This window comes from Eutrigla gurnardus, assembly GCF_963514095.1.
Source record: "Eutrigla gurnardus genome assembly, chromosome: 10".
NCBI lineage: Eukaryota > Metazoa > Chordata > Actinopteri > Perciformes > Triglidae > Eutrigla > Eutrigla gurnardus.
In genome coordinates, this window is record NC_139924.1 from 29,164,602 (window position 1) to 29,184,631 (window position 20,030).

At 46.3% G+C, this 20,030-nt stretch overlaps 1 protein-coding gene across 13 annotated transcripts in view; it reads left to right on the plus strand.

Annotated features, from left to right (window-relative positions):
- Positions 1-2,101: 2,101 nt before the first annotated feature.
- The window catches only part of ryr1b (ryanodine receptor 1b (skeletal)), a 72,225-nt gene continuing 54,296 nt past the window's right edge, over positions 2,102-20,030 (plus strand). For all 13 annotated transcript variants that reach the window (XM_084019748.1, XM_084019751.1, XM_084019749.1 and 10 more), the window contains exons 1-7: positions 2,102-2,443; positions 14,840-14,962; positions 15,069-15,170; positions 19,239-19,313; positions 19,405-19,483; positions 19,615-19,727; positions 19,818-19,917. In XM_084019748.1, the coding sequence (XP_083875874.1) occupies positions 2,396-2,443; positions 14,840-14,962; positions 15,069-15,170; positions 19,239-19,313; positions 19,405-19,483; positions 19,615-19,727; positions 19,818-19,917 (640 nt within the window). In that variant the 5' untranslated portion in view covers positions 2,102-2,395. The remainder of the gene's footprint in view (positions 2,444-14,839; positions 14,963-15,068; positions 15,171-19,238; positions 19,314-19,404; positions 19,484-19,614; positions 19,728-19,817; positions 19,918-20,030) is intronic.

Here is a 20,030-nt window from a genome sequence, read left to right on the forward strand (position 1 = left end):
ATAAAACAGAAGACAGAAGATTAGATAAAAAGAGAATTTCCTGACTGATTAATCTCATTTTAATGAGCTGTTTCTTTTTAATTATTATTCCTGCTGAGTCATCCAGACACGTTTTAAAGTCTCGACAGCAGGACGTCCACAAATAACATGCTGCTCGTGTTTAATGACTGATCTCAGGTCTGAGCTCCTGGAACAGAATAAAACCTGGACGTTTACGAGTCTGATATCATGTCTCGTATTGATCAGACTGGGAGGAACACCATCTTTTCTAACTGGAACAACTCGGATTAAATGATTAGCTTCCACTGCAGAACATGAAATATGAAATATTTGTCATATTGAATAAAGATGAAATTGACGACGAAGGTTGTTTCTATGTGACGGCTGTATGTGTTCCCTGTGCTGTTGTCTCTCCTCGGCAGTAGTCCAGCCCAGGTGAGGAACCCGGTCTGAGGAGGAACCCGGGTGTGGGATCGCTGGTCCTGTTTGAATGTTGTTTTAAGAAGGTGACCCATATGAACCCGTGACCAAGACCAGCGATCCTCTTCTCTGGAGGCCCCTCCTCCAGCTTTAACCACTTCCTCCTCAGACCAGGTTCCTCACCTGGGCAGAACTACAGGAGGAGAGAGAAACAGCACAGGGAACCAGGTGGCACCGTCAAGCTGTAATTCCCTCTGCTGGCCACCAGGGGCGACTCCTCTCTGGTTGAATAGAAGTCTATGAGAAAATGGTCCTACTTCTCTCTGCTGGCCACCAGGGGGCGACTCCTCTCTGGTTGAATAGAAGTCTATGAGAAAATGGTCCTACTTCTCTCTGCTGGCCACCAGGGGCGACTCCTCTCTGGTTGTATAGAAGTCTATGAGAAAATGGTCCTACTTCTCTCTGCTGGCCACCAGGGGGCGACTCCTCTCTGGTTGTATAGAAGTCTATGAGAAAATGGTCCTACTTCTCTCTGCTGGCCACCAGGGGGCGACTCCTCTCTGGTTGTATAGAAGTCTATGAGAAAATGGTCCTACTTCTCTCTGCTGGCCACCAGGGGGCGACTCCTCTCTGGTTGTATAGAAGTCTATGAGAAAATGGTCCTACTTCTCTCTGCTGGCCACCAGGGGGCGACTCCTCTCTGGTTGTATAGAAGTCTATGAGAAAATGGTCCTACTTCTCTCTTGATGTATTATCTCAGTAAACATTGTAAACATGAGTTTATGGTCTCAATCTCTAGTTTCAAGTCTTCTTCAATCCAGCATGATGTTCATTTAGTACATTATGGTCCATTTAGAGTCCACCAGACCAGAAAGCAGGGGATGCTTTAGGGGGCGGGGCTTACCTGCTGATTGACAGGTCGCTACCACGCTACCAATGCTAGTTAGCTACTAAGATGACTTTAACACTTAGCTGTAAAGTTGAACCTTGAATTATAGAAGCTAACTTTGTTAGCAGCTTCACACCAGAATCCACATGGATCCAGATCCAGTAAGGGTGCCGCTCTGTCGCTTGTGTTCATCAGATCCACCCGTCGCTCTTCCATAGTCCAAACATGGTCACTTCCTTAACTGGTTGCAAAGAATCCAAGATGGCGACGGCCAAAATGCCGAACTTGAGGGTTCAGAAACGTAGACCACCAACCAACGGGTGACGTCACCATGACGACAGTCATAAAATTGAATTATTTGAAACCTTGAATCGTAATTAATTTTATTTGAAAACCTTGAATCTTAATTATTTGAATCTTAACGCTTAAGTTAATAGATTATAAACAGAAACAGTAAAATAGTGCTGAGTCCTGTTGCCAAGTTGGTGTTTACACAGATCACGACCCCAAAGATTGCCCAACATGCATCTGTGCTGAACGTGAGCCGCATCATCATCATCATCACCACCATCATCATCCTCACGTCGAACTGGGAGGCTAGGTGTGTGTGTGTGTGTGTTTTCACCCCCTTCCTTTTATAGCCTCAGACATGTGGAGGGAGGTCTGTGTGAAGGAGTGGCCCACTTCTACAAACATGGCGGCCCGGTGGGATGGGTGCCGTGTGACAAGGTGCCTGCTCCTCCCTCCCACCCCGAGTGCAAGGCCAGAGGAGAGCCTCGCCTCCCGTCACTCTCTCACAGCAGCGTGAGAGCCACAGGACTCATGCTGTCCTCCAGCACACCCACACACACCAGCACCGAGGGCGAGAGACACTGAGCGAGAGAGAGAGAGAGAGAGAGAGAGAGAGAGAGAGAGAGAGAGAGGGAGGGAGGTACAGCAACAAGACAGGAAGGAGAGAGGTGCAACCTGGAGTGAGAGAGAGGGAGGGACGTCGCAAAGGAGATAACAAAAAAAGAAGAAAAATCCCAAATTGTGAACAGAAGGATTTTGTGTTTTCTCCCGAGGAGCTGAGAATAATCCAGAAGGATGTCAGAAGGGGGAGAGGGGGAGGAGGAGATCCAGTTCCTGCGAACGGTGAGTCCTGCTTACTTTTCCTTTTTGGGAGGAGACGAGGAGTTGGGCTGTATTTTCATTTCTACTCTCAAACGGACTCTTCGCCTCCTCCAGCGCTCTGCACCTTCACACTTTAGGCTCATTGGATGTTGAAGTTCAGACCTGTGGTTGCAGATCCCAGACCTGCTGCTGCATATAGTTGACTATTTTTGCGTTGCCCTGAATGTGCCATGACCTGCTTATTAGTTGCTCTCTTTGAACTCGTTAAATGATTCTTAACGAGCGCAGAAATCTCACCTCCGTTATTGTGTGAACGCGGCCCATTCTCTCCAGAACGTTCTGGGTTCGGGACTCGGAGGGTAAACGGCAGATAGATGGGGGGGAGGGGGGGGGGGTGCATCTGTTAGCATCGTTATCTATTTTTATCCGAGGGAAAGTAGAGCTGTGGGGTGAGGAGGCAGAGCAGTGAGACACCCAGAGAGCCTGCAGGGAGACAGCTGGCCCGAGGCTGCATGTCTTCCTGGGACAAGTGTCTCACCGTGTCTCACCTCACCGTGTCTCACCCCCCCAACACTGTGAGCAATATATAGTATTATGCAGGGTCGGTACGGGTGCTGGAAATCCTTGAAAACACTTGAATATAAGTGTGGTGTTTTCAAGGTTTGAAAAGTGCTTGGATTTAGACTAAAGGTCTGGAAATGTGTGTTGTATGTGATGACATCTATGATAGAACAGAGAAAAGAAGATCTCCATATCTGAGGGACTGAAAACAGCATTTCCTGACATTTCTTTATGAAAAATGACTTTTGATGATGAACAGATGATGAAAATAGTTGGTGATTATATTTCTGTGGATCTGTTAGTGGAATTAGTTTTCCTTTAATTTGTGGTCCTTCTGTAAAAAGCTGTCTCCAAACATCATGTTGGTTGTTTAGAGGACAATAACATCTCATTTAATGTGATGAACAAGTGACATAATAAGTAGACTGAATACTGACCATTGGATTGGTACAAATGGAGTAGTGATGTCATCAAGTAGCTCATTAGCATAATATCCACAAGTCGCTAGTTAGCCCTGCCCCCAAACAAAGCTAGTCAGAGGAGCTGAGCGTGGAGTCTCCATGTTGAAGAACAAGAGGCTGAAAGTTATTTCATCACTATTCCTCAGCAGAACAACTCCTGGTTCTGGTTCTGGCATTTCTGACGAACACATAGGCAGAGTGGGCTTTTTGGGAGGGAGGGTCAGGAGAGAGGAGGAGGAGAGCTGCTGCTGCAGCACGGCCTGGTGGGAAAAATATAGTCAAGCATGTGAACACGTTGAGCCAGAAGAGGAGCAGAAGAGGTCGTCTTTAAACGCTCCGAGTCGTCGAGTTCCAGTCGAGAACAGCACTTTCTTTTTTTAGTGCCACTAGAAGTCAGGGAGAAACCAGAGAGTCCGTGTCCTACTTCCCAGCATCCTCTGGGAGACGTGCTGCTACGTGTACTTGTGTGTACTTGTGTGTAGTGAACAGAGATCTATGGCTGGATTGTTGTGGTCCTCGGGTTTTCCTTTGAACCACTTTGTGTTGGTTTTTTCTGGGGTCGGGTTCTGATCGTGGGTCAGTTTGTTAAACCGTGTCACCAAAACCTTTATCTCATATCAGTGTTATTCTGTACCTGTCCACTAGAGGTCCATTTATTCTCGGTCCTGCCACTCAGATCTGCCCTCCAATCACATCATTCCCCTCACCTGTGCTGCCCCGCCCACCTTCTCACCCGCACTTCATTTCCTCCTCAGACCTGCAGCACATACACCACATGTCACCTCACCCTGAGTTATTTGTTGCTCTGTTGCTTGTATGTTAGCTTACCTGCACACACACCTGTACCTGCACCTATACCTTAACCTGCACCTGCAGCTATACCTTAACCTGCACCTATACCTTCACCTGCACCTTAACCTGCACTTATACCTTAACCTGCACCTATACCTTCACCTGCACCTTAACCTGCACTTATACCTTAACCTGCACCTATACCTTCACCTGCAGCTATACCTTAACCTGCACCTATACCTTCACCTGCACCTTAACCTGCACTTATACCTTAACCTGCACCTATACCTTCACCTGCACCTTAACCTGCACTTATACCTTAACCTGCTCCTATACCTTCACCTGCACCTTAACCTGCACTTATACCTTAACCTGCACCTATACCTTCACCTGCACCTTAACCTGCACTTATACCTTAACCTGCACCTATACCTTCACCTGCACCTTAACCTGCACTTATACCTTAACCTGCTCCTTAACCTGCACCTGCACCTGCTCCTTAACCTGCACCTGTACCTTAACTGCACCTGTACCTGTACCTGCACCTTAACCTGCTCCTTAACCTGCACCTGTACCTGCACCTTAACCTGCACCTATACCTTATCCTGCACCTACACCTTAACCTGCACCTGCCTGTCATGTATATCTTCAGTTGGTCATTAAAGTCCGGGTAAACCAAAATCAGTCATTTTCTTCTAAACACGTTAAATGGGTCATAACATGTCTCCTTAACACATGTAAAAGCCATTCAACCATATACTATGTAATTGTGGAGCTAGACTTCTGAAACGTTTCTGTCTTGGATTTAATGGGCGGGTCTGAAATCACTTTGGCATTACGTAACGCTGTTGTAGTTAGCATAAGCCCTCCCTGTTGTATAAATACTTCCGCGCATTAGCTTCAGTGGTTTTCCGCTCGGATAGTTTCACATACCGTAAATCCTCTAATACTGGCCTGTATTCTATTACCGGCCGGTCTCTAACATTGGCCGGGCTCGCTGTCGGCGGAGGTAAATAACGGCCGGTCTCCAATAGAGTCCGGGGCGTTATTTCCATGCTTCCCATTCATTGTCAGCCGTGCAATGCCTTCGCGCCGCAGAGATTTTGGCTGACGCTGTATTAGAGGATTTAAGGTATTTAAGAAGCCCTGCAATGCATTCGACTCACGGTGAGTGTTGAGAGATGGTGCGCCGCCGCCTCCTGCAAGCTCTCGAAAATCTTTTAAACTGACCGTTGTCGATCTAAAATAAAGACAGCTTCAGCAACTGCATCGCTTATTTCTTGCATTAAAATGTTTTCAGAAACACATTTGTGTGAACTAATGTCGTAAAATAAGACAAAGTTTCCAAACGAGCCGCCATGTTGGTCGGTTTGAAATCCGGGAGCAGACAGGACAGCTGTGAAAGCGATCGTCCAATCAGGTGCAGCCATGAAGTGTGCGCGTGATTGTATGAAGGAGAGCGCCTGTCAATCATTCTCCTAGTGGCAGCCCACCAAGCGTGCAATACTGGCAAGCAGTAAACGTTGTTTACCCCCTGTGGTCCCCCCCTGTGCGTGGGCGGGGTTCCAGCACCTCTAACTGACACGCCCCCAGCGTTTGAGAGAAGACAGAAGTGCTTGTTTTTTCATGACTTTGAGACCTAATTTCATATATTCGGCAATTTTTTGAAACTCTCAAAGTTGGCAGGGTGAATAACAACACACTGTTCTGTGGTATGCCAAACTCAGAACACATATTTATTCTTACTTTACCCGGACTTTAAGTCTTTGGTTGGCTGTCCTGGGGCCAGCGAGGGTGGGGGCCAGCGAGGGCAGGGGCCAGCGGTGAGCGTGGAGGCTGGCAGCGCGGCGAGCGGAGCGGACGCCATTTTTGTTATAAAAGGACCAGTCCAGTTCCGCTCACACCCCGAGTCTGAAGTGAGGTCCCTCCGTGTGTGTTGTTATTAGAGCTTCTCTGCTCCCTCTGTGTGTGTTGTTATTAGATGTGCATGTTATTGCATGTGCGTTTCCCGGTTGTACCTCAGCTAGCGGCCCGTAGCTTTAACACCCTTCGCTCTGTTAACACTGTTAGTACCGTTAGCTGCTAGCCCCCAGCTCAGCCGTCGCCATGTTGAGAGCCGTGTGGAGGCAGCAGAGATGTCACTGACAGGAAACGGAAAACTTTATTTATTTACAGTCTGCTTATTTATACAGAGCGGGGGGGGTCGAACAGGGCTTTAGAAGTGCTGAGCCCAGGAGATGAACACGTCCACAACACACACACACACACCCACACACACACACACACACACACACACACACAGCACCTGTCAGTCTGCCGGGTCACACAATAAACAGGTGGTCTGGTCTGTTTGGTCTGTCTGGCACGAGACAGGAACTAGGTGACACAACTGTTATGTAAATGTGTGTGTGTGTGTGTGTGTGTGTGTGTGTGTGTGTGTGTGTGTCCTTGTGTTCTTTGCTGTCACTTGTAGTCAGAGATGTTAAACTGAGTACAACATGAATAATTAAATAGATGAACTGAACAATGTTTTAATACACACACACACACACACACACACACACACACACACTTAATCTTATATGTGACGCATTACAAATATTAGTTTCTTAAGAAAATGTAAAGTGACAACAGTTTGTTTTTGTGCCTGTTCTCTAAAGGCTACTTAGGGATATGTTTGTTAGTATTATGGGATGTTTCTGGTCCTCTGTCTGCATCGGAACTCTCGTGTTCATTCTATTCTATACATATCTATTTATTCTATCTAGTTCTATTTCTGAGCAACATTCAGTTTGTTTGTGGATCGTTGCCTTTCTGTTATTAGTGTTTTCATTTATAATCCATTAAGCTTGCAGACACTTTAGTAAATCTGCTCAGAAGTAGAAGTTTTCAGCCGGCGATCCAGTGGAATCTCATGTAATCTCATGTGATCTCATGTAATCTCATGTGATCTCATGTGATCCTCTGAGAGAGATTCACTGCTCCTCCTCGTGGAGCTGGAAGTTTCTGCTGGTCAGCAGACGGAGGGAACGTGATAGTGACAGCTGCAGCACCGAAAATAGGAGGAGGGACAGGGGAGAACCGGAGAGAGAGAGAAGGGGGAGAACCAGAGAGAGAGAGAAGGGGGAGAACCAGAGAGAGCGAGAGAAGGGGGAGAACCAGAGAGAGAGAGAAGGGGGAGAACCAGAGAGAGAGAGAGAAGGGGGAGAACCAGAGAGAGAGAGAAGGGGGAGAACCAGAGAGAGAGAGAGAAGGGGGAGAACCAGAGAGAGAGAGAAGGGGGAGAACCAGAGAGAGAGAGAGAAGGGGGAGAACCAGAGAGAGAGAGAAGGGGGAGAACCAGAGAGAGAGAGAAGGGGGAGAACCAGAGAGAGAGAGAAGGGGGAGAACCAGAGAGAGAGAGAAGGGGGAGAACCAGAGAGAGAGAGAGAAGGGGGAGAACCAGAGAGAGAGAGAAGGGGGAGAACCAGAGAGAGAGAGAAGGGGGAGAACCAGGGAGAGAGAGAGAAGGGGGAGAACCAGAGAGAGAGAGAGGGCGGAGAACCAGAGAGAGAGGGGGGAGAACCAGAGAGAGATGGGGGAGAACCAGAGAGAGAGAGAGGGGGGAGAACCAGAGAGAGAGGGGGGAGAACCAGAGAGAGATGGGGGAGAACCAGAGAGAGAGAGAGAGGGGAGAACCAGGGAGAGAGAGAAGGGGGAGAACCAGAGAGAGATGGGGGAGAACCAGAGAGAGAGAGAGAAGGGGGAGAACCAGAGAGAGAGAGAAGGCAAGGCAACTTTATTTGTATAGCACATTTCATACACAAGGCAGACTCAAAGTGCTTCACATCATAAAACAAAGTGAAGAAAAAGAAATAGAAGAATTAAAAGAAAATAAAGGCAAATTTAAAAATGCATTACAGAAAGAAAATAGAATAAAAACATATGTGCAATAATTAAAAACAGTGCAGACATTAAAAGATTTAGCAGAAAGCTATGGTGAACATAACAGTTTTCAGTCTAGTTTTAAAAGTATTCAGAGTTGGGGCAAGTCTTACATCTTCAGGAAGTTTATTCCAGCCATTTGTTGCATAGTGACTAAATGATGCTCTCCCGTGATTGTTGTTTACTCTGGGAATCACTAACAGATTGGTCTCAGAAGATCTTAGTGGTCTAGAAGTCTTATGTAGTGGGAGCATATCAGTGATATACTTCGGTCCTAGACCATGTAGTGATTTATATGTGAGCAGGAGGATTTTGAAATCAATCCTCTGACATACAGGGAGCCAATGTAAGGATTTAAGAATTGGTGTAATGTGCTCACATTTTTTGGTCTTTGTAAGAACTCTAGCAGCAGCGTTCTGAACAAGCTGTAGCTGCCTGACAGCAAGGAGACCATTACAGTAGTCTAGCCTACTAGTAATAAAGGCATGTACAAGTTTTTCTAAGCTGACATGAGCCCTCTAAGTCTTGCTACATTTTTGAGGTGATAGTAGGCTGATTTTGTTACTGATTTAACGTGACTGTCGAAATGTAAATCAGAATCCATAATAACCCCAAGATTTCTGGCTTTGTTTGAGGTTTTCAGGGACAGAGAGTGAAGGTGTTGAATTACTTTAAACCTTTCTTTTTTAGCACCAAAAACAATTATCTCAGTTTTGTCCTCATTTAGTTGTAGGAAGGTTTGGCACATCCAGTCTTTGACTTGCTCAATGCACTGGCACAGAAGATCTATGGGGCGATAGTCGTTTGGTGATAGTGCTACATAGATTTGGGTGTCATCGGCATAGCAATGGTGGTCAATGTTATTATTTTGCATGATTTGTCCTAGTGGGAGCATGTAGATGTTGAATAAAGTCGGCCCCAAGATTGAACCTTGGGGGACTCCACACGTTACATTGGTAGGTTCTGATACAAAGTCGCCAATGGAAACAAAATAGTTCCTATCTTGTAGATATGACTTGAACCAGTTTTCCAACCTGTCCAAGAGTATTGAGTGGTCGACAGTGTCAAATGCAGCACTGAGGTCTAATAGCATTAATATTGAAGTTTTGCCAGAGTCTGTGTTAAGAGTCTGTGTTGGAGCATAACTAATGAACATTCTGTACCCAAACAATAAGTTGAACCTGAGAAACTTGTATGGTCCGATGTCAGTTGTACGTAGCAGGGAGTATCAACAATGTGTAGATAAATTAGGTATGAATACCAACCGTGACTGTTAATCCAACAGTCCACGATGGAGTTGCTGACACACACGTAATCTGTATGCACTGGACTTCAGCTCTCTGTACCACCTACTGCTGTAACATGTTGGGCCCTAGTTTCGTAGACCAGGCGCAGTCAGCTTTCAGCGCACCTGCGCGGACGGGGTGTGTCCGCCTGGACTTTGCACGTTTCGTGCACCGCGCAGGCTCGCGCAGGCACTCCTCCCGTCTCGCCCGACCGTGCAAGTGGGAAAGAGGGAGGAGAAGAAGGCGTGAGTGGGAGACGAGGAGGAGACGAGGCGTGGACTGGGATTAATACAGCCGATTCAGATCTTCACCAATCAAATGAGCTCCTCTCCTCTCCTTTAATGCGTTAGGGGAGGTTCAGTGCAAGTTCCGTCACTTGACAACCCGATGACAGAAGCAGCGCCGCCGCTCCCACCACGCGCATCACGCGCTGTGCGCGCGTATCATAATAATAACAATGCCCATATTATAAAAAACAGGAGAGAGAGAGAGAGAGATGTTTTGGTCCGAGAGGCTGAGTTTCCGTTACGCGTGCCATCCGCCTTTGATCTGACATCAGATGTGACGGGACGCCTTGAATGAATGGACTTTATTTACGCCTTGCGCCTTGCGCCGAAAGTAGACCAGGTTGGAGCTGGCGAGCTTTCAGCGCAGTCTCGGCGAGGCTTTTTGCCACGAAACTTCCGCTACGCCAAGCTGAATCTGTGACGCCTCCCCCTGCTGCGCCGCCACACCCATCTTGGCGCAGGCGATCCACCAAACTGCCAAACTGACGGTGCGCAAGGATGCGCGGGTCGAAACTTGCATTACGCCGGCTCCGCCACCCTGCGCTGCGCCACGAAACTAGGGCCCCATATGTCAAATGTCACAAGTAAAGGAAAATGTTATGTCAAATAAAAAATGCAAAAGATAAGATAATATCGGCCATGTGTATTGTACTATTTGAACAAAGATGTGTGATGATTTAACTGACATGCCCGAAATAAATAAATAAATAAATAAAAAGACGGATGTCATTTACAACTTTAATAAGGGCCGTCTCGGTGCTATGAAAAGGTCGAAATCCTGACTGGAAGTTGTTGTGGCAGCCAGTTGAAGCCAGGAAGTGATTTAGTTGTTGGAGGACAACTTTCTCAATTATTTTACTTATGAAGGGTAGATTTGAAATTGGTCTGTAGTTGTTGATAATAGAGGCATCTAGGCTCCGCTTTTTTAGAAGAGGTTTAATGACTGCAGTTTTGAAGGCCTTTGGGAAATTGCCTGATTGAATGGAGTTATTAACTATTTGCAATACATCTATTGATAGGCAGTCAAAAACATTCTTAAAAAAGTTGGTAGGTAAAGCATCAAGGCAGCAGGTGGATGATTTTAGATCTGTCACCGTTTCCACTAGAGTTTTAGAGTCTATGGCATTAAAGCTTGCCGTCATTGCTGTGTTACTTTTGCCTGAACAGGGTGGTGATCCAACTTTTTTGTCTGAGATATTGATGGCGCGTCTGATGCCTTCAATTTTATTAGTATAAAAGAATGCAAACTCATTGCATTTCTGCGTGGAATGGAGTTTAGCTGGTATTTGTGTTGGGGGGTTGGTCAGTCTGTCAACAGTTGCAAATAGGGTTTTCGCCTTATTAGTGTTGTTGTTTATGATATTGGAGAAGTATGTTTCTCTCGCACTTTTTAAGACTAAATTGTAGGCCCGGAGGCTCTCTTTATAGATGTCATGGTGAATATGAAGTTTAGTACTCCGCCAGATTCGTTCAGCCTTCCTGCACTCTCTTCTCTGGGCTGTCACAACAGCAGCTTTTCTCCAGGGTGCCTTTTGCTTACCAGAAACTGAAGAACCAGAGAGAGAGAGAAGGGGGCAGAACCAGAGAGAGAGAGAAGGGAGAGAACCAGAGAGAGATGGGGAAGAACCAGAGAACCAGAGAGAGACGGGGAAGAACCAGAGAACCAGAGAGAGACTGGGGAGAACCAGAGGGAGACGGGGAAGAACCAGAGAACCAGAGAGAGACGGGGAAGAACCAGAGAACCAGAGAGAGACTGGGGAGAACCAGAGAGAGACGGGGAAGAACCAGAGAACCAGAGACAGACGGGGAAGAACCAGAGAACCAGAGAGAGACTGGGGAAGAACCAGAGAACCAGAGAGAGACGGGGAAGAACCAGAGAACCAGAGAGAGACTGGGGAGAACCAGAGGGAGACGGGGAAGAACCAGAGAACCAGAGAGAGACGGGGAAGAACCAGAGAACCAGAGAGAGACTGGGGAGAACCAGAGAGAGACGGGGAAGAACCAGAGAACCAGAGACAGACGGGGAAGAACCAGAGAACCAGAGAGAGACTGGGGAGAACCAGAGAGAGATGGGGAAGAACCAGAGAACCAGAGAGAGACGGGGAAGAACCAGAGAACCAGAGAGAGACTGGGGAGAACCAGAGGGAGACGGGGAAGAACCAGAGAACCAGAGAGAGACGGGGAAGAACCAGAGAACCAGAGAGAGAAGCAGATAGCCACACTAGCAGATAGCGGCTGGTCGGGCTAGCATACCAATGAAGGGGTGTTGGAGGATCTGGAACCTGGTGAAGGTTCTCAGTGAAGCGTCTGTGAGCGGCGAGGAAGAGGAGGGGGAGATTTATTAGGAGGGGAGGAAACACAGCGAGGCCTTCAATGTGATGCAGGATCCTGATCCTGATGGTGACCCAGAACGGTCTCCTCCAGGTTTCAAAGGGAAACCCCGTCATTGCTCGCCCCTGGACCTTTTTGAACTTTTCCCCTCTCTCTCTCACTCTCTCTCTCCCCCCCACCCACATACTGGGGATGTGCTGTCTCTCGCCCTCTTGCTGTCTGCAGTCATCGATTGCCCGGAGCACAGATCTGAACCATCACAGACGTTAATATTCCTCGTTGTTCCAGAAACGTGGTTTGTCTAGAATAATTAGAAATATAGATTGACTGACTTATAAAGCTGCCAAGTTTCATCCGTCGTATTTAGTTTTTACTGGCTATGTGTGCGCTTTAAATAGGCTTTAAATATCTAAATAAATATAAATATACATTCATTTATTTCAGTGTTTTTTATGCATTATGAAGCAAAAAGCCCTGAAATAAATAAAAACCTTTTGTTTACATTTATTTATGAATTTATTGCCTCATTTATTTATTTCGTAGGTATTTATTTATGCTGATGCCTGATCTCATCCCAGTTTGTACCACCAACTCCTCCTCTCCTCCTCTTCCTCCTCACATCGTTGTCCCGCCCACGGGAGCAGAGGAGGTGAGGAAGTGAGACGTCTTCTCCTCAGTCATCATTTCAAAGCGGCGTCGATTAAACGGCGTCAGCTCTGGTATAATTACCCCGGGCTGACCCGTCCCCCCTCCTAGTTTAGCAGAGCGGGACCGGATCCAGGGTTTGGCCGTGTCCCTACAGCCACCAGGTCCAGGGTTTGGCCGTGTACCTACAGCCACCAGGTCCAGGGTTTAGCAGGTTCCAGGTCCATGGTTTGGCCGTGTCCCTACAGACACCAGGTCCAGGGTTTGGCTGTGTCCCTACAGCCACCAGGTCCAGGGTTTGGCAGGTCCCAGATCAGCCCTGTCCAGGCCCCAGATCAGCCCTGTCCAGGCTCATGTGAGATGAACAAATAACCTTCTCAATGAGCCTCTATTAATACCGGGGGGTTGGCGGCTTTTCACCTGCTTCTTTGGGTTCGGGGGTGAAGTGATGACGCCTTGACTCTTTAGCTGCTGATGCTTTCGTGTGAGTGCTGATGCATTCTGGGAGAGATTAAAGATATAATCATCCATCACGAGGTTTGACTCTTGGTTTCTACGTGTTTAAATAATAACATAAAATTACAAAAAAAAAAACAGACAAACCAGGTCCAGTCAAATCTCTGAACGCTGGCATTTTCTCTTTCTAAAAGCGTATGAATCATATGCTTTTCTATCTATCTATCTATCTATCTATCTATCTATCTATCTATCTATCTATCTATCTATCTATCTATCTATCTATCTATCTATCTATCTATCTATCTACCTATCTATCTATCTATCAATCAGATGAAAGCAATGAAAGTCTCAGTGAATCATCATCTTCTTGGTGACGTATTTCCAGTAAAACAGAAGGCAGGACATAACCTTGATGAGCTCACCACCTTCTCTGGCTCTGATTGGTTGATGGATGGATGTCAGGATATTATTGGTTGGTTCCAGCTGATGGAAGAACACGTCATGTTTAGTTTTCAGGAAGAAAAACATGAGAGTGATGTAAAAATACAAAGAAATGTGTATGTTGATAAATAGCTGAAGGACAGATCTAAAAGGATCCACTTTAAGTGATCAGCATGTATGAAGACCTCCTGGATCCTCTACACCCCACTGATCCCAGATCAGTTTGATCTCCCAGATGTGGCTGAAACATGTGTGACTGCTGTACGACGTAAATATTGTCCCCGCTGTCATCTGATCGTCGTCTCGTCCCGGAGCGAGTCACTGCAGTCCCCTTTTAGACCCCCAAGCTCCGCCCCCCCGGTCCCCTTAACTGTCCTCTAACATGGACCCGTTTAGTCCTTTTCATCTTCTTAGTCCAGCTCCTCTGAGCCCCTGCAGCTCATCGCCCCTGATGGTCTCAGAACAGTTGTGATGTCATGCTGTTGTGGTTTCTGTAGTTTGGAGTCCGGTTCCAGCAGGTCTGAATGTGGAGCGGGTCGCTGCTCCCGAGGAGACGAGGGCCACATTGCTCCACTTTCCCAGAGTGCAAAGCAGGGAGGGCGAGGACGCGGTGGAGGAGACATTTCAAGGCTGAGGGGGGGCCAGATGATAGGGGAGAAACACTAGAGGCCTCTGGGTAAAAAGAGAGGAGTGGATGCTTCCCATTTCCCCGTCAACGCGTAAAACCTCCGGCGTTGCTGCGTGGCTTTAAAGCGGCCGCCGACGCGTCAGCAGGAAGACGGGTGATTAATTGGCTGTTAGGTGAGACAGGGAGAGAGAGAGAGAGACAGGTCGGGTTAAGTGGAGGACCTACTTGTGTAATGACGGAGTGGAAGGAACAGCTGGGAATGTTGAGTGTCAGCTGTGTGTGTGTGTGGGGGGGGGGGTTCTGGAGGGTCCGGCTCAGACCAGGACCAACACATTACCGTAGACCTGCTAACTGCCTCGAACCGGCAGTTAAAACCACAGAAGATCAGATTTATTTTTATTATTATTAAAGTTTGCAGGACATTTTTTATGAATTCCTGTGTTATGAACATCAATAATTCTAAAAGTCATAACGTTGGCAGACATGATGCATCTGAACTGTGATATGAAGTTATGATACGTAACCACAGAGATGGAAGTACGTTCTGTTGTGATATGACACTATACATGTGTGTGTGTGTGTGTGTGTGTGTGTCCATGCAGGATGACCAGGTGGTCCTGCAGTGCACTGCCTCCGTCCTGAAGGAGCAGCAGATTAAACTCTGTCTGTCCTGCGAGGGCTTTGGGAACCGGCTCTGCTTCCTGGAGACGACGTCCGACGCTCAGGTGAGGACCCCCGCTGACTCCAGATCTGATCCAGATCTGATCCAGATCTGATCCCGGTGCTCATTCTGTGTTGTGATCATGCTCTTCCCCCCGCCCCCCCCTGCAGAATGTGCCCCCGGACTTGGCCATCTGCAGCTTCGTGCTGGTGCAGTCGCTGTCGGTCCGCGCGCTGCAGGAGATGCTGGCCAACACAGTGGAGATGACGGAGGTAGGACCCCGAACAGGAAGTGGATGTCAGGGGGCGGAGCCACTGCTTCAGGCGGTTAAGAGTTTCCACCTGTCTGTCTCTCTCTCTCTGCCACCGAGTCCTTCAGTCTGGATCGATCATGTTAATCTGTTCACCCTTCATCCAGAACATTTAACATCCAGACTGAAGAACCTGCTGGAACACCAACATCAATGTTAAGGCGGGTCCACACCGGACCAAAAATCGGCGTCTTTGAGAGAGTCGGCGTCCGTGACATGAGTCTCCTTGGTGTGGTCGCTCGAATCGGTCCACGTCGGCGTTCATTTCAGCCGATTCAAATGTGTAATCTGCCATCCGAGCCGGCCATATTAAGTAGCCCGACTTCATTTACCGACGCGAGTCGGGCAGTCGGTGCGGTGTGGACCCGCCTTTAGTGTTAAAAAAAAAGGTCACCTGGAGAGAAGAATCAGAGTTCCTTTAATATCAGAGTTCCTTCAATATCATAGAGTTCCTTTAATATCAGAGTTCCTTCAATATCATAGAGTTCCTTTAATATCAGAGTTCCTTCAATATCAGAGTTCCTTTAATATCAGAGTTCCTTCAATATCAGAGAGTTCCTTTAATATCAGAGTTCCTTCAATATCAGAGTTCCTTCAATATCAGAGAGTTCCTTTAATATCAGAGTTCCTTCAATATCATAGAGTTCCTTTAATATCAGAGTTCCTTTAATATCAGAGTTCCTTTAATATCAGAGAGTTCCTTTAATATCAGAGTTCCTTTAATATCAGAGTTCCTTATCAGAGAGTTCCTTTAATATCAGAGAGTTCCTTTAATATCAGAGTTCCTTTAATATCAGAGTTCCTTATCAGAGAGTTCCTTTAATATCAGAGTTCCTTATCAGAGAGTTCCTTTAATATCAGAGTTCCTTTAATATCAGAGTTCCTTCAATATCAGAGTTCCTTCAATATCAGAGTTCCTTTAATATCAGAGTTCCTTTAATATCAGAGTTCCTTCAATATCAGAGTTCCTTTAATATCAGAGAGTTCCTTTAATATCAGAGTTCCTTTAATATCAGAGTTCCTTCAATATCAGAGTTCCTTCAATATCAGAGTTCCTTTAATATCAGAGAGTTCCTTTAATATCAGAGAGTTCCTTTAATATCAGAGTTCCTTTAATATCAGAGTTCCTTTAATATCAGAGAGTTCCTTTAATATCAGAGTTCCTTCAATATCAGAGTTCCTTTAATATCAGAGTTCCTTCAATATCAGAGAGTTCCTTTAATATCAGAGAGTTCCTTTAATATCAGAGTTCCTTTAATATCAGAGTTCCTTCAATATCAGAGTTCCTTCAATATCAGAGTTCCTTCAATATCAGAGTTCCTTTAATATCAGAGAGTTCCTTCAATATCAGAGTTCCTTTAATATCAGAGAGTTCCTTTAATATCAGAGTTCCTTATCAGAGAGTTCCTTTAATATCAGAGTTCCTTTAATATCAGAGTTCCTTTAATATCAGAGTTCCTTCAATATCAGAGTTCCTTCAATATCAGAGTTCCTTTAATATCAGAGTTCCTTTAATATCAGAGTTCCTTCAATATCAGAGTTCCTTTAATATCAGAGTTCCTTCAATATCAGAGTTCCTTTAATATCAGAGTTCCTTTAATATCAGAGTTCCTTCAATATCAGAGTTCCTTTAATATCAGAGTTCCTTCAATATCAGAGTTCCTTTAATATCAGAGTTCCTTTAATATCAGAGTTCCTTTAATATCAGAGTTCCTTCAATATCAGAGTTCCTTTAATATCAGAGAGTTCCTTTAATATCAGAGTTCCTTCAATATCAGAGTTCCTTCAATATCAGAGTTCCTTCAATATCAGAGTTCCTTTAATATCAGAGAGTTCCTTTAATATCAGAGTTCCTTATCAGAGAGTTCCTTTAATATCAGAGTTCCTTTAATATCAGAGTTCCTTCAGTATCAGAGTTCCTTTGATATCAGAGTTCCTTTAATATCAGAGAGTTTCTGGATTATCCCTCTTTAAGATTTGAAAACCAGATTAAAATGTGTTGATAAGATCATTGTTTCCGTCTGCAGAGATATTGCAGTATGCTGTCATGAATGTGTTATTCATCCAGTCATGTGGGCAACAAAGCACATTTGTGAAGGTATATTTTCAGTGTGCATATTAACTTTGAATGCTTTCTTGAAAGCTGCATCAGCACCAACATGTTAGTTAATCTGGTAGAAGATGTGAGTTTAATGTCCATCATAAAGCATACAGTGGTAGATTTATTCTATTATGATTTCTGCTTCCCTTCTTGCTCTCTGCCGTCCAGGCAGTCGATTTGGACCAATGGGTACGTCTCTAATGTGTTCATGTGACGTCTGTCCCGACCAACCAGGCTACTGTCCTCCTTCCTGTCCTGTCGGACGTCTTAGTGACTGGAATAGTTCATCCACACGTCTCGATCCATAGCCATATATATAATCATATGTGTGTGTGTTAATATTTGTCATAACTGTCGATACTAAAAAAAAGTATTTTCTGACACGTTATTCAAATCTGCTGGTTAGAGGTTCAACGTTATTTTATGTCCTTTTTAAAAATAACTTCCGACTGAATTTGCATTTCATGCAGAAATCTCATGCTTATCATTAATGTTTCGGTCGCCTTTTTATTTCAACACATTGTGTTTTTATTGTTGGTCTTTTTGCACAGAACATTTTAACACAAATGACTCTGGTTTCATCTCACGTGGATCCTTAAGAAACCTGGAAATCCTAAATCATAAGAGTTTAATCTGACAAAAAGCCTTTCTGTTGTTTAAGCTGCTCAACATGGATCATACCCAATAATTCTACGTCGTCTAGATAAGTCCCTCTGAAATAACGAGCATGGCGGTATTAATGGCGTTATAACAGCGTTATTAATGCCGTTATGACGTGATATAGCGGCGAGCTCGCCCCAGGCCTCACAGGACGGTGACGGCATTAACGAGCCTGTCTAACAGCGTGGACGAGCCTGTCTAACAGCGTGGACGAGCCTGTCTGACGGCGTGGACGAGCCTGTCTGACGGCATTGACGAGTCTGTCTGACAGCGTGGACGAGCCTGTCTGCCTGTCTAACAGCGTGGACGAGCCTGTCTGCCTGTCTAACAGCATTGACGAGCCTGTCTCACGGCGTGGACGAGCCTGTCTGACGGCGTGGACGAGCCTGTCTCACGGCATTGACGAGCCTGTCTCACAGCGTGGACGAGCCTGTCTGACGGCGTGGACGAGCCTGTCTAACAGCGTTGATGAGCCTGTCTCACAGCGTGGACGAGCCTGTCTAATGGCGAGCAGCAGGATGAGAATAGCCTGGCATGCAGCCCGCCGGAGGGTCCCACCCGCCTCCGTCAACCCAGGATGGAGAAACCCAACACCCCAGGAGGTCTGAGCCAAGAAATCACACAGGACCACCACCTGTCCCGACTGGGGGCCGGCGATAATGACATAGTACCACTACTTGACATACCTGCCCCCGACTCATCCTGGTGGATTATGGGTACTTAACCCCACAGAAAGGCTAAGCATTATATGGGGGGCCGGACTCAACGCTTGTTTGGCTCATCCACCTATAACTCAGTGACGGTTGCCTTTGTGTGGAATTCTAATCCGAGGTGATTCAGAGCTCGTTTCTCCTCGTCAAAGAATTAGGATTCACAGCAGAGCATCATCTCTACGCTGTCATGGATGTGGTTCTCGTTGATATTTTCTTGTATTTGCATAAGAATGGACGAGGGACTTACGATACGATTTGATTTAATCAAATATATGTGTTAATTAAATGTACCTGTACACAGTAATCTGATGTTGCTATACTTGATGATTTCTTTGATAGTAAACTTCATATTTACAACCAGATTTCACATTAAACAGCGTTGAATTAATAAGAGTTATTGTGAAACAGCGCCCCCTGCCGGCCCTTCGGTACCCATACAGGTGGAGTTTGGTATTGCAGCAGGGAGACGGGCCAGCTCAGTTATTGACCCACGTGTATGATACGTCTCCAGGTAAATGTTACCTGTCTAACGTGTCTTTGTGTTCCTCCTCGCCAGTCGTCCCAAGGTGGAGGCCATCGTACGTTACTGTACGGCCACGCCATCCTCCTCAGACACTACCACTCAGGCATGGTGAGACTAACGGAGGTTATTGTGTGATTTCGTTTTCATAGATCTGATGATGATAATGACATAGTCTCCTGTATGACCTTGTTGTCCTCAGTACCTGAGCTGCTTGACGACGTCTCGCTCCCTCACAGACAAGCTGGCCTTCGACGTGGGCTTACAAGAAGACTCCACCGGTAACAGCTGACCTGAGATCATTTTATAAGCATCTCACTGCTTACTGAGACTCCTTATCCTCTAGTCGTGTATCGAGTCTTCCTCTTCTTTTTCCTCCTCTTCTTCTTATGCCTCCTCCTCCTCCATGCAGGTGAGGCATGTTGGTGGACGATCCATCCCGCCTCCAAACAAAGGTCAGAAGGTGAGAAGGTGAGGGTGGGTGATGACCTCATCCTGGTCAGCGTGTCCTCTGAGAGATACCTGGTGAGAGTCCAAGTCCTCCGTCCCCCATCTGCTGGTCTCCGTCTGCTGGTCTGATCGAACCTCACCTTTACTTCCTGTCCCCGTCCTCAGCACCTGTCCTACGCCAGCGGGGACCTGATGGTGGACGCCTCCTTCATGCAGACCCTCTGGAACATGAACCCGATCACGTCAGGATGTGAACTAGCCGAGGGTACGAGTCTCCACGTTTAGCTCCAAAACCACCAGAGCTGTGGAGTCCATGTGGTTCAGGTCCACGCTGATCTGCCACCGATCGGGATCAACTGGAAATGATTTGCTATAGAC